This window comes from Melanerpes formicivorus, unplaced genomic scaffold, assembly GCF_026170545.1.
Source record: "Melanerpes formicivorus ecotype bairdi unplaced genomic scaffold, bMelFor1.0.p_v2 SCAF_95, whole genome shotgun sequence".
NCBI lineage: Eukaryota > Metazoa > Chordata > Aves > Piciformes > Picidae > Melanerpes > Melanerpes formicivorus.
In genome coordinates this window covers 80,564-93,238 of record NW_027142447.1, presented here as the reverse complement: position 1 = coordinate 93,238, position 12,675 = coordinate 80,564, and the positions used below count along the sequence as shown (strand labels likewise).

Below are 12,675 nucleotides of genomic sequence, written 5' to 3'. Positions count from 1 at the left end.
AGCATTCCTATGGCTTATTCCTATGTTTTATTCCTCAGTTTAAGAAAGATGTTGAGTTGCTGGAACATGTCCAGGGAATGGCAACAGAGCTGGGGAGGGGTTTGGAGCACAGCCCTGTGAGGAGAGGCTGAGGGAGCTGGGGTTGCTTAGCCTGGAGAAGAGGAGGCTCAGGGGGGACGTCATTGCTCTCTACAACTACCTGAAGGGAGGTTGTAGCCAGGTGGGGGTTGGTCTCTTCTCCCAGGCAACCAGCACTAGAACAAGAGGACACAGTCTCAAGCTGTGCCAGGGAAGGTTTAGGCTGGATGTTAGGAAGAAGTTCTTCCCAGCAAGAGAGATTGGCCACTGGAATGTGCTGCCCAGGGAGGTGGTGGAGTCACCATCCCTGGAGGTGTTTAGGAAGAGCCTGGATGAGGCACTTGGTGCCATGGTTTAGTTGATTAGATGGTGCTGGGTGATAGGTTGGACTTGATGATCTTGAAAGTCTTTTCCTACCTGGTCTATTCTATTCTATTCTATTCTATTCTATTCTATTCTATTCTATTCTATTCTATTCTATTCTATTCTATTCTATTCTATTCTATTCTATTCTATTCTATTCTATTCTATCCCATTATGTTCCATTCCATTCCATTCCATTCCATTCCATTCCATTCCATTCCATTCCATTCCATGTGTTGTGCTTTGAGGCTGTCAGTTGTTTGGGTTTCTAGTTTTATCATCATTATTAGTTACAATCCTGGATCAGTCCCTTGCAAATGCTTTGGTACACTGCTGTAATGGAGTTCAAAGAGCTGCTCAAATGCAAACAAAGCTCCATGGAGCATTTCCCTTGACTGCCACAACTTCTTTGGGATCTGCCAAAAGCCACTCTCCTACCACTGCCATAAAATGTGTTTGCATTTTTGAACTGCTCTTGTCTGCTATCAGAGCAGAGCAGCTCTTCTGCTTAGAGGTCTTCCTTACAGCTCTGGGCTTAACAGAGAGTCTTGTTTGGCACAGAAGGGTGACCTCTGGAGATCACTTAGTCCAACCCACCTGCTAACTCAAGTACTCCTAGGTCAGGTGGCACAGGAATGCATCCAGGTGGGGTTTGACAGTTTGCAGAGAAGGAGGCTCCACAACCTCTCTGGGCAGCCTGGCCCAGTGCTGCAACACCCTCACAGTGAAGAAGCTTTTCCTGATACTCAAATGAAACTTCTTGTGTTCTAGTTTGTGTCCATTGCCTCTTGTCCTACCACTGAGCACCACTGAAAGGAGCCCAGCCCCATCCTCTCATCCTCCACCCTTTAGATATTGATAAGAATTGTCATGATCCCCTCTCAGTCTTCTATTTTCTTTCAGGCTGAAGAGCCCCAGGTCTCTCAGCCTCTGCCTCTGCTTGTAAGGGAGATGCTCCAGGCCTCTCATCATCTTTGTGGACCTCCACTGGACTTTATCTAGGAGTTCCCTCTCTCCCTTGAACTGGGGAGCCCAGAACTGGACACAATACTGACCACACTGGCCTGCATTAGGAATAGTGTGGCCAGCAGGAGCAGGGAGGTCATTCTGCCCCTGTACACTGCATTGGTTAGGCTGCACCTTGAGTCCTGTGTCCAGTTCTGGGCCCCTCAGTTTAGGAAGGACATTGAGACACTTGAAGGTGTCCAGAGAAGGGCAACAAAGCTGGGGAGAGGCCTTGAGCACAGCCCTGTGAGGAGAGGCTGAGGGAGCTGGGGTTGTTTAGCCTGGAGAAGAGGAGGTTCAGGGGAGACCTTATTGCCCCCTACAACTACCTGAAGGGAGGTTGTAGCCAGGAAGGGGTTGGTCTCTTCCCCCAGGCAACCAGCACCAGAACAAGAGGACACAGTCTCAAGCTGCACCAGGGGAAGTTTAGGCTGGAGGTGAGGAGAAAGTTCTTCACTGAGAGAGTCATTTGCCATTGGAATGTGCTGCCCAGGGAGGTGGTGGAGTCCCCATCCCTGGAGGCGTTCAGGAGGAGATTGGATGTGGCACTTGGTGCCATGGTCTAGTCATGGGGTCTGTGGTGACAGGTTGGACTCAATGATCCTCAAGGTCTCTTCCAACCTTAGTTATACTGTGATACTGTGATACTTCTGTTGAGGCCTGGCTGGGGCAGAGTAGCAGGGCAGAAGAACCTCCCTCAACCTGCTGGCCACACTTTTCTTAAGGCACTCTGGAATACCATTGGCCTCAAGGGCACACTGCTGGCTCATGGTGAACTTGCCCACCAGCACTCCCAGGTCCTTCTCCACAGAGTGGCTTTCTAGCAGAGCATCATGTTGACCATCAGCTGGTGTCTGCTCAGTAACATCTTCCCAAGTCCACAGTTCATACTGCTGTGTATGAGCTCCTGCATGCTTTCACAACAAATCAGAGAGGCTAATGTTCCTGACAGTGCCACACTCTGCAGTCACCTTTGCAGGAGTCCTCTGAGACCAGAAAAGAGGCACTGCCCCTGGCCTGCACTCCAGAGCACTTCCAGGGAGAGTTTCAGCTATGGCCAGCAGTTTTCTGTCAGGGATTGATGGGCTGGTCTGACCAGGCTTTACTTACCAATGGGGGCAGAATCAAATGACCTCAGTGCCTGAGTTTCTTTCTCCTTTCTTCTGTGGAGTGGAGCACTTGGCTGGGTACATGTGGGGCTAGTTTAGTGACTCTTTGGGGCTCTCCTGCAGCTGGTTCATTGCTGGATCATTGCAGCTTACTGAAGAAGCACCCTAAAGACATTGAGGAACTCCCAAATCCACTGAGCATGCATGCAGCTCTGAGGGCAGGGCCTAGTTGCACTTAGTCTGTTACTGCTGCTGGCCAGGACTGAGAAGAGTAGGTTTGTTTATGGTGGATCCACCTGCCCAGGCTGGATATTTCTTCTTGCATGCTTCTGCCATTTCTCTTGTGTTTGATCCAGCAGGGAAATGAGGGCTCAATGCTCTAGTGGGAGCCCAAGATGATGTGGAAAGGTGGTATTTTGAAGGCTGTCTAGAATACAATAGAACAGAATTAAGCAGGTTGGAAGAGACCTTTGAGATGATCAAGTCCAACCTATCACCCAATACCACCTAATCAACTAAACCATGGCACCAAGTGCCTCATCCAGGCTCTTTCTAAACACCTCCAGGGATGGTGACTCCACCACCTCCCTGGCCAGCACATCCCAATGGGCAATCTCTCATTCTGGAAAGAACTTACTTCCTAACCTCCAGCCTAAACCTCCCCTGGCACAGCTTGAGACTGTGTCCTCTTGTTCTGGTACTGGCTGCCTGGGAGAAGAGACCAACTCCCACCTGGCTACAACCTCCCTTCAGGTAGTTGTAGAGAGCAAGAAGGTCTCCCCTGAGCCTCCTCTTCTCCAGGCTAAGCAACCCCAGCTCCCTCAGCCTCTCCTCACAGGGCTGTGCTCCAAACCCCTCCCCAGCTTCGTTGCCCTTCTCTGGACTCGTTCCAGCAAGTCAACCTCCTTCCTAAACTGAGGGGCCCAGAACTGGACACAATATTCAAGGTGTGGCCTAACCAGTGCAGTGTACAGGGGCAGAATGACCTCCCTGCTCCTGCTGGCCACACTGTTCCTGATGCAGGCCAGGATGCCATTGGCCCTCCTGGCTGCCTGGGCACACTGCAGGCTCATGTTCAGCCTACCATCAACCAGTAGCCCCAGGTCCCTCTCTGCCTGGCAGCTCTCAGCCACTCTGACCCCAGCCTGTAGCACTCCCTGGGGTTGTTGTGGCCAGTGTGCAGAACCTGGCACTTGGATGTGTTCAATCTCCTGCCCTTGGACTCTGCCCATCTGTCCAGCCTGTCCAGGTCCCTCTGCAGAGCCTCTCAACCCTCCAGCAGATCAACTCCTGCCCCCAGCTTGGTGTCATCTGCAAATGTACTGATGATGGACTCAATGCCTTGGTAGAGTTAGGTTATGCTTGGACTAGATGGTCTTACATGTCTTTTGCAACTGCAGTGATTCTATGGCTCCCCAGGGGAAGGGTTTCTCCTTGTAACCTTTTGGTGGAGGTGTTGAGCACATGCTAACATTTTGGGGTGTGCTGCCCTTGTGCTAACCGCGCTGTAATCGCAAGCAGTCCTGCCCCATCTGGACAGGGAACTGGGCTTTCAAGGGAAGCACAGCTGGAAAAGGCCTTCAAGCAGGATCTGATTAGCTGATTAAAAGCAGATGCTGTGCTGGCAGAGAGGCTGCCATGGATCATCCAATGCAATCCCCTTCCCCTCGTTCCTGTACATAATGTCCTTCCAGGCACAGCCACCTCCCCCACAGCTACGTCTAAATTGCATTAGGAATCTTGGCCTTTTTCCCCTCATGCATGTTGGGAATGGTTTACCATTGCAAGTATTTGAGGGGGATTGCAGAGTCAAGTGGTTGCCTGCTTATCAGAAACCCACCTTGTGTTCAAAGGAGGCAGCAGGTCTGGGGCTGCAGCATTTTGATCTCTGCAGTCCTTAACCTTGAGGCAGCATGTTTCCCCCTTCCCTCGCAGAAGGGAGCTCCATCATCTCGTGCACTGGATGAGGAACACCCTCCCCACCCCCATGCTTTGCTTGAGTTTTAAGCATACAAGATAAGCAGGCTCAGTACCCCAATACTGAACCATCAAACATCTTTCTCTCATTCAGCTTTGGAAGGGAACAGCACCTTGGAGCAGGTTTGTTTGCCTCTCACTGCTCCAGTATGGCTCAGGGCTACTTTAGCTTATCCACAGCCTCAGCTTAGCCGAGTGCAGAGACTGCATGCTGCTGGTCTATGTTCTCAGTAATTTTCCCCTGTAACTCAGGACTGATTCCTTTCCTAGGGGAGGCTGTAGAAAATCCTGCAGGCCAGTTGCCTGAGGGGTACAGGATGTTAGTCCTCCTTGGCACTGGAGAACCATGAGTAGTTCCAGGTAGACTTCTCTTCTTACCCTCTTCCCCCCAAACCAGCTGAAATACTTCCCTCACCCTCCCAAGACCAGACTTACTACCAGAAGTCACTGGGATCAGGTCCTGTGTAGCCAGAATCAACACATTCAGGAATTTCTGTAGTATGCTTAGAGGTGCAAACAAGTTTCACACAGGGACTGTTCATTTGGCTGCTCGGTCACAGAGGTAACAGGAGATTCATCCCAGAGAGGCCAGGGAAAGGGGGGAACTCCCTCTGCTCTTATTTTTCAGTCTGACAAAGGGCTGCTATCAGCTTGCTGAATAGCAGAACCATCTAAATTAATTTCACATGGAGTGTCTGGTCTCAACAGCAGGACGCTAAGCCTTTGCAGCGCTCCAGCCCCAGAAGTGCTGCGGGACAGAGCGGGGAGAAGGCCTCGCAGCGCAAAGCTGAGGCCACAGAGGCACATGTGACAGGAAAAACAGAGGTTTGGGCTACTGCTGGAGAAGGGAAGATGCCAAAGTCAGCAGCTCAGTTTTCATTCTAGGATTCTGTCAGCAGGAAAGAGCAGCTCAGCTTGAAGCGTCCATGGCAAACACACAGCAGCTCAGTAGCCTGTGAAAAGGTGACTCTGACCTTCCCCACATCTGCTTGCCCCTTCCTACTGCCAGGAGCATCAGGTTAAGAAAGAAGCACAAAACACAACAGGAGAAGCTGCCACCTGATACTTTGACCTCTCACTGCTCTGGCAGTTGCTTCAAACTCTGGCCTGGCCAAAGGACAGCAGGTAGGCTGAGATACATTGAGTCACCTGCCCATGGTCAGATGTCAGCTTGACAGGCTCCGTCTCTTACAACATCTAATTGCAGTTTCTGCAAGGGAATAAGGCTGCTTTCAGAAGGGCTGTGGCTGAGACAGCTGAGGCTCTTCAGCCTGGAACATCAGGATAAGCTTCTTTACTGTGAGGGTGCTGGAACATTGGACCAGGCTGCCTGGAGAGGTTGTGGAGTCTCCTTCTCCAGGAACACAACCTGACTGGATGTGTTCCTGTCCAACACAGCATCACAGAATCACCAAGGTTGGAAGAGACCTCAAAGATCATTGAGTCCAACCTGTCACCACAGACCTCATGGCTAAACCATGGCACCAAGTGCCACATCCAATCTCCTCTTGAACACCTCCAGGGATGGTGACCCCACCACCTCCCTGGGCAGCACATTCCAAGGGCTAACAACTCTCTCGGTGAAGAACTTTCTCCTCACCTCCACCCTAAACCTCCCCTGGTGCAGCTTGAGACTGTGTCCTCTTGTTCTGGTGCTGCTTGCCTGGGAGAAGAGACCAACCCCCACCTGGCTACAACCTCCCTTCAGGTAGTTGTCGACAGCAAGAAGGTCTCCCCTGAGCCTCCTCTTCTCCAGGCTAAGCAACCCCAGCTCCCTCAGCCTCTCCTCACAGGGCTGTGCTCAAGGCCTCTCCCCAGCCTTGTTGCCCTTCTCTGGACAACTTCAAGTGTCTCAATGTCCTTCTTAAACTGAGGGGCCCAGAACTGGACACAGGACTCAAGGTGTGGCCTAACCAGTGCAGTGTACAGGGGCAGAATGACCTCCCTGCTCCTGCTGGCCACACTGTTCCTGATGCAGGCCAGGATGCCATTGGCCTTCTTGGTGAACCTGCTTTAACACAGGGGGTTGGAGTAGATGATCTCTGGAGGTTCCTTCCAATCCCCACCCTTTCTTAGCTGTATATTGAGAGTGCCTAAGCACCACGTCTGAGCTTTACTGACAACAACTTCCCTCTGCTGTCAGCATCACACAGGGGGTTCGAGTGGTAATAAGGTCAGCCATCATTATGCTAATACAGTGCTCTTTTGAGGCAGACCTCTCCCCCTCTTTATGGCCCTGCAGAAGGTGTGAAATAGCCTTGGGCAAGGCAGTAAAACCTTGATCAGAACTTTTAATTGTACAGTGACTGCACGGGGGAGGGCTGTTAAATTGCAGACAGAATGATGGCATCCACAGACTGCCTCCCTGGCCTCTTCCAAGAGGAAATCATTGCAGCCACCCCTAACCAGGGCACCTCACTGTTTAGCTCAGCCTCCATCAAAGGCAGTTCAGCCAGTTGAATTCTGATATGCAAAACACCAGCACTGAACAGTCAAGCATTAGCAACAGCAATGGATATCCTGAACACTTCAATGATTTATTTCCCACTGCCATGCCACATCTGGAAGCCTCCAGTAAAAAAAGGGATAATAAAATCCTGGTGAATTAGCACAGCTCCAGCCTTGGAGGAAAGCTCTGCAGCACAATGCAGGTTCTTGTCTTGCCACTGAGGTTTGTGAGACTTGGGTAAGGGGAGGAAAAAAACAATGATACATAAAAGAGGCCAAGCCAAATCTTTCAAGGGAAAAATATACACAATGAGCTGCAGAGTGCCAAGATCTCCTTCTTGCTCTGCAAAAGCTCTGGAGGCACATTCACACTTCCCTGAGCCAAGTCGTTGCTTAAAATGACTGGACTAGGGGCTGAAAAACGTGCAGCCTGAGTCCTGAGAGGAAACTCTTTCAGTTTCGAGACTCTGAGCCATCTGTGAGCTGAAAGGGCAGAAAGCATCTCGAGACTGAGAAGCGGAGAGCGGCTCTGGTTTCCACAGCCTGCTCTGAGCCACCTTTAATCCCCTCGTTAAGGGGACACTGGGTGGCTCCGCAGCGGCCTCCCTGCCAACGCCAGGGGGTGTGAAAAACAGCAGATGGTTAATGTGGGTGGAAAGCTACACAAATTGTTAAGGGGAGCGTGGAAAATTCATTGCTGGCCATAAAAGTCACTAGACAAGGGCAGCTGTTAACAGCTAGGTGAAAAAAGGGAGGGAGGGACACATGGTGGCTGCCCTGTAGAGGCTGCTGCTGTTCTCAACAGCCAGCAGAGAAGGATCAGAAGAATCCTGTGTGAACTGAGCAGAAGGTGCAACACTCCCAGCTATTGACTCCAAGGTGGTTTTCCATCATCCTAAAGTTTCCAGCTTTGAGCAGAACCTTGGACCTGGTAATGGAATCACACAAGGACGCTGTGGGACACTTCAAAAGCAAACCCACTTGCTTTTTCTGAGTTGCATAGGCTCAACCCCAGCCCAGAGCCTACCTTCTGTAACTGATGTAACAGCAAGCTGAAGTTACCTGGAGTATGAACTTGACATTAAGCCAGGAGGCCACAGCAGAAAAGAATCACAGAGTGGCATGGGTGGGAAGGGACCTCTGGAGCTCATCTAGCCCCATCCCCCTGCTAAAGCAGGAGCACCTACAGCAGGCTGCACAGCAATGTGTCCAGGCAGGTCTGGGGTCTCCAGAGATGGAGACTCTGCAACCTCTCAGGGCAGCCTGGGCCAGTGCTCAGGCACCAAGAGGTTTCTCCTTATGCTTAAGTGAAGTTTCCTGTGTTGTAGTTTGTGGAAGGAGACTCAGGAGGGCTCATCTCTCACTGCACTCCCAGAGTTCAGGCTTTTGCAAGCTGACTGCAAACACAAATTGTGACATGCAATTAGGCAACCAAGTTCAAGAGGATTTTCCCCCTGTTGATCTCAGCAATTTACAGTATCTTTAAAGAGCAGAAAGATCTCTCTCTAACCACCACAATGGGCATGAATAACCACCTGCTAAGGTATCCCCAGAATCATAGAATCAATGAGGTTGGAAAAGACCTCAGAGATCATCAAGTCCAACCTGTCACCCAACACCTCATGAGTACTAAACCATGGCTTCAAGTGCCACATCCAGTCCTATTTTTGAACCCCTCCAGCAATGGTGACTCCACCACCTCCCTGGGCAGCACATTCCAATGGATAACAACTCTCTCTGTGGAGAACTTTCTTCTCACCTCCAGCCTAAACTTGCCGTGGCACAGCTTGAGGCTATGTCCTCTTGTTCTGGTGCTGGTTGCTAGAGAGAAGAGACCAGCCCCCACCTGGCTACAACCTCCCTTCAGGTAGTGGTAGACAGCAATAAGGTCTCCCCTGAGTCTCCTCTTCTCCAGGCTAAGCAACCCCAGCTCCCTCAGCCTCTCCTCACAGGGCTGTGCTCCAGACCCCTCCCCAGCTTTGTTGCCCTTCTCTGGACACATTCCAGCAACTCAACCTCCTTCCTAAACTGAGGAGCCCAGAACTGGACACAGGACTCAAGGTGTGGCATAACCAGTGCAGTGTACAGGGGCAGAATGACCTCCCTGTCCTGCTGTCCACACTCTTCCTGATCCAGGCCAGGATGCCCTTGGCCTTCTTGGCCACCAGGGCACACTGCTGTCTCATGTTCAGCCTACTGTCAACTAGTCCCCCCAGGTCCCTTTCTGCCTGGCTGCTCTCCAGCCACTCTGACCCCAGCCTGCAGCACTGCCTGGGGTTGTTGTGGCCAATGTGCAGAACCTGGCACTTGGATGTGTTCAATCTCCTGCCCTTGGCCTCTGCCCATCTGTCCAGCCTGGCAAGGTCCCTCTGCAGAGCTCTCCTACCCACTAACAGATCAACTCCTGCCCCCAGCTTGGTGTCATCTGCAAACTTACTGATGATGGACTCAATGCCCTCATCCAGATCATCAATAAAGATATTGAGCAGGATGGGGCCCAGCACTGATGCCTGGGGGACACCACTGGTGCCTGGCTGCCAGCTAGATGTGGCACCATCTCCTCTGCCATTGGCCTTCTTGGCCACCTGGGCACACTGCTGGCTCATGCTCAGCCTACTATCACCCAGTACCCCAGTGAGAGAAAAGGAACCACAAGTGCATTTCAATTTTATTCTGAGTGGGAGGGCAGTGGCATCCTGACATGTCACATCATCCAACAGAAGCTGTCAGGGGCTTTCCCAAGGCTCCTCATTCACCTAGCATTTGTGGTAGCAAGTCTTGCAGCAGTCTTGGCTTGGCTGTAGTGTTTTGTTCAGCCTGCAGACATGGCATTCCCAATTCCAGATAGTTTTGCTGGGTCAGGACCAAAGTAATCAGCACTAACAGAAAGGGAAAATAACCAGATGTGAAACAGAGACTGAATGGTGACCAATGTGCCAGGGCTGGTACTGCACAGTATCTGTTCAGACCAATAAGGAACAGGCTTTAGAAGTGGAGATGGAAAATGGCTGTAGCTAAGACCAGGAGAGGATGGGAGATATCAGACAAGAGAAAGACTGTTCAGAAAGAAATGGCCACAGGTAAAAAACAAAAGCCCAAACCAAACAGAAAACCAAACCACAACAGAAAAAGAAACCCCCAACCCTCTACACCACAGCAAAGCAAAGCAAACCCCCCCAACATTTACATTGGATAAATACATTTGAAAGAGTTGTACAGTTCACAGTGGCATAAAGTTCTCTGATTGCTTGAGTGCTTGAAAATATCTCATCAGTAAAAAAATACCAGAGCTGGGGGAGGAAAACCCTCTCTCTGAGTTCTGTACATGGGCAAATGCACAGGTTTTTGGCAGGCATCAGGTCCACTGGATCCCCGGGGAGCCAGCAGCGTCGCAGGACTGCAGATCACAAGTCAGGGGATGGAGGGTAGGAAGAATAGTAAGGCCCGTTTTCCTGCAAGGAGAGCAGAAAGAGCAGGGAGGTAAAGGTCTTCTCCAGCACACCCTGGTAAAATGGATGATGACACAGGCAAAGGAAAAACCAAACAAACCCAAACACCAAAGAGGTACTTCTGGCTTCATTCTCCCCAAGTGCGTAGTGACTGCCACAGTTCACCCAGGAGAGGACTGTGCCTGTGATAGGCAACAACAGAACTTGGCTCTGCCTGGGTTTTAAGCCCTGTGAGGAGAGGCTGAGGGAGCTGGGGTTGCTTAGACTGGAGAAGAGGAGGCTCAGGGGAGACCTTCTTGCTCTCTACAACTACCTGAAGGGAGGATGTAGCCAGGTGGGGGTTGGTCTCTTCTCCCAGGCACCCAGCACCAGAACAAGAGGACACAGTCTCAAGCTGTGCCAGGGGAGGTTTAGGCTGGAGGTGGGGAGAAAGTTCTTCCCAGAAAGGGTGATTGCCCATTGGAATGTGCTGCCCAGGGAGGTGGTGGAGTCACTATCCCTGGAGGTGTTCAGGAGGAGACCTGCTAGGGTGCTTGGCTGCATGGTTTAGTTGATTAGGAGGTGTTGGATGATAGGTTGGACTTGAAGGTCTCTTCCAACCTGGTTTATTCTACTCTAAGCAAAAAGTTGCTTACACAGACACACAGCTCTGGCTGTTACTTCAGAGTTCCAGCACATCCTCCTCTTTAGAATGATTTGACCAATGCAAGCCACATTAATTTCATCATTTGGCTAGAGGTGTGGGATGGAGAAGGGAAGGGGAGCGGGAAGGAGGAACACAAAGGCAAGGCTCCCTGTTACAGTTCCACTTTTCCCCTCCCACCTTTTTCCTCCCCTCCTCTTCTTGTGTGCTTGGGGCAGGGATCATGAAACACAGGATATTTTGCAGACAGTGTAAGGCATGCAGCAGGTGTGTAACACACATTTCACCTTGTCCACTGGTTTACAGTGTTTTATGTTACAGCTCCTTACTGAGGAAAGGAAGTCTGCCTTGTATGTCCATAGGAAGCTTCCTCCTAGCTGAGCCCTCTACTGGGACTGATGTAGAAAGGATTACAGAAGAACACCTAGACCCTCCAGGAACCTTCCCTTTCTTCTTGTTGTTAGGATGTGGAAGTCAGTCCCTTTAAAGCTCTTTCAGAGCAGAATGAGAGAAGCACAAGAACCACACTCAGCAGCAAACACTCCTGCTGGCTGCATGCAACCACTTACCCTGGCGTCATACTCGAGGACGAAAGGAGGGAGATCAATCTGTTCTGGGGGTATGGCTGTGAATAACTGCTGAAGGCTTTCAACATAGTGAATTTTGTCCTTTAGCCCTGAGACTGTAAAGGTTGTGAAAAACCATGCTGAGACCTGCAAATAAATGCCAACAAAACCAAGTAAAGGTGGTGCTGTTTCAAACCCTTCAAGCTCAGCACGACACGCTGCAGTTCAGCAGGCTGGAGCCACAGCTGAAACACTAATAACCACAGCAGCAACACAGTCCAGTTCTGGGCCCCTCAGTTTAAGGAGGACATTGAGACACCTGAAGGTGTCCAGAGAAGGGCAACAAGGCTGGGGAGAGGCCTTGAGCACAGCCCTGTGAGGAGAGGCTGAGGGAGCTGGGGTTGCTTAGCCTGGAGAAGAGGAGGCTCAGGGGAGACCTTATTGCTGTATACAGCTACCTGAAGGGAGGTTGTAGCCAGGAGGGGGTTGGTCTCTTCTCTCAAGCAACCAGCACCAGAACAAGGGGACACAGTCTCAAGCAGTGCCAGGGGAAGTTTAGGCTGGAGGTGAGGAGAAAGTTCTTCACTGAGAGAGTCATTTGTCATTGGAATGTGCTGCCCAGGGAGGTGGTGGAGTCCCCATCCCTGGAGGTGTTCAGGAGGGGATTGGATGTGGCACTTGGTGCCATGGACTAGTCACGAGGTCTGTGGTGACAGGTTGGACTTGATGATCTTTGAGGTCTCTTCCAACCTCAGTGATACAACAAGGTGTGCTAGTTTAACACAGCCTTTTCCCTAGCACACAGAAGTGAGGGGAAAGTAACACACAACCCCCCCTCTGAGTTCAGCTGAGAGTTCACTGAAGAAATGGGATAATACAATGCACAGCTGCCTTAGCCTATTAGCAGAGAAAGCACAGCAGAAAGCAGCAGCAAGCAAGCTGCAAACCCAAGGCAGTGAGCTACTCCCCCACCCCTCCCTGTCCCACTGCCATCTCAGCACAAGAGCACCAACACCCCAAACCCAAGAATCCAAAAG

The 12,675-nt window shown here is 51.0% G+C and overlaps 1 protein-coding gene across 2 annotated transcripts in view; it reads right to left on the bottom strand.

Moving 5' to 3' along the window:
* Nucleotides 1-9,636: 9,636 nt before the first annotated feature.
* GDAP2 (ganglioside induced differentiation associated protein 2) overlaps nucleotides 9,637-12,675 on the bottom strand; it is a 35,152-nt gene continuing 32,113 nt past the window's right edge. For both annotated transcript variants that reach the window (XM_068165921.1, XM_068165923.1), the window contains 2 exons: nucleotides 11,642-11,785; nucleotides 9,637-10,432 (listed from right to left, as the gene is read on the bottom strand). In XM_068165921.1, coding sequence (XP_068022022.1) covers nucleotides 10,385-10,432; nucleotides 11,642-11,785 — 192 coding nt within the window. In that variant the 3' untranslated portion in view covers nucleotides 9,637-10,384. The remainder of the gene's footprint in view (nucleotides 10,433-11,641; nucleotides 11,786-12,675) is intronic.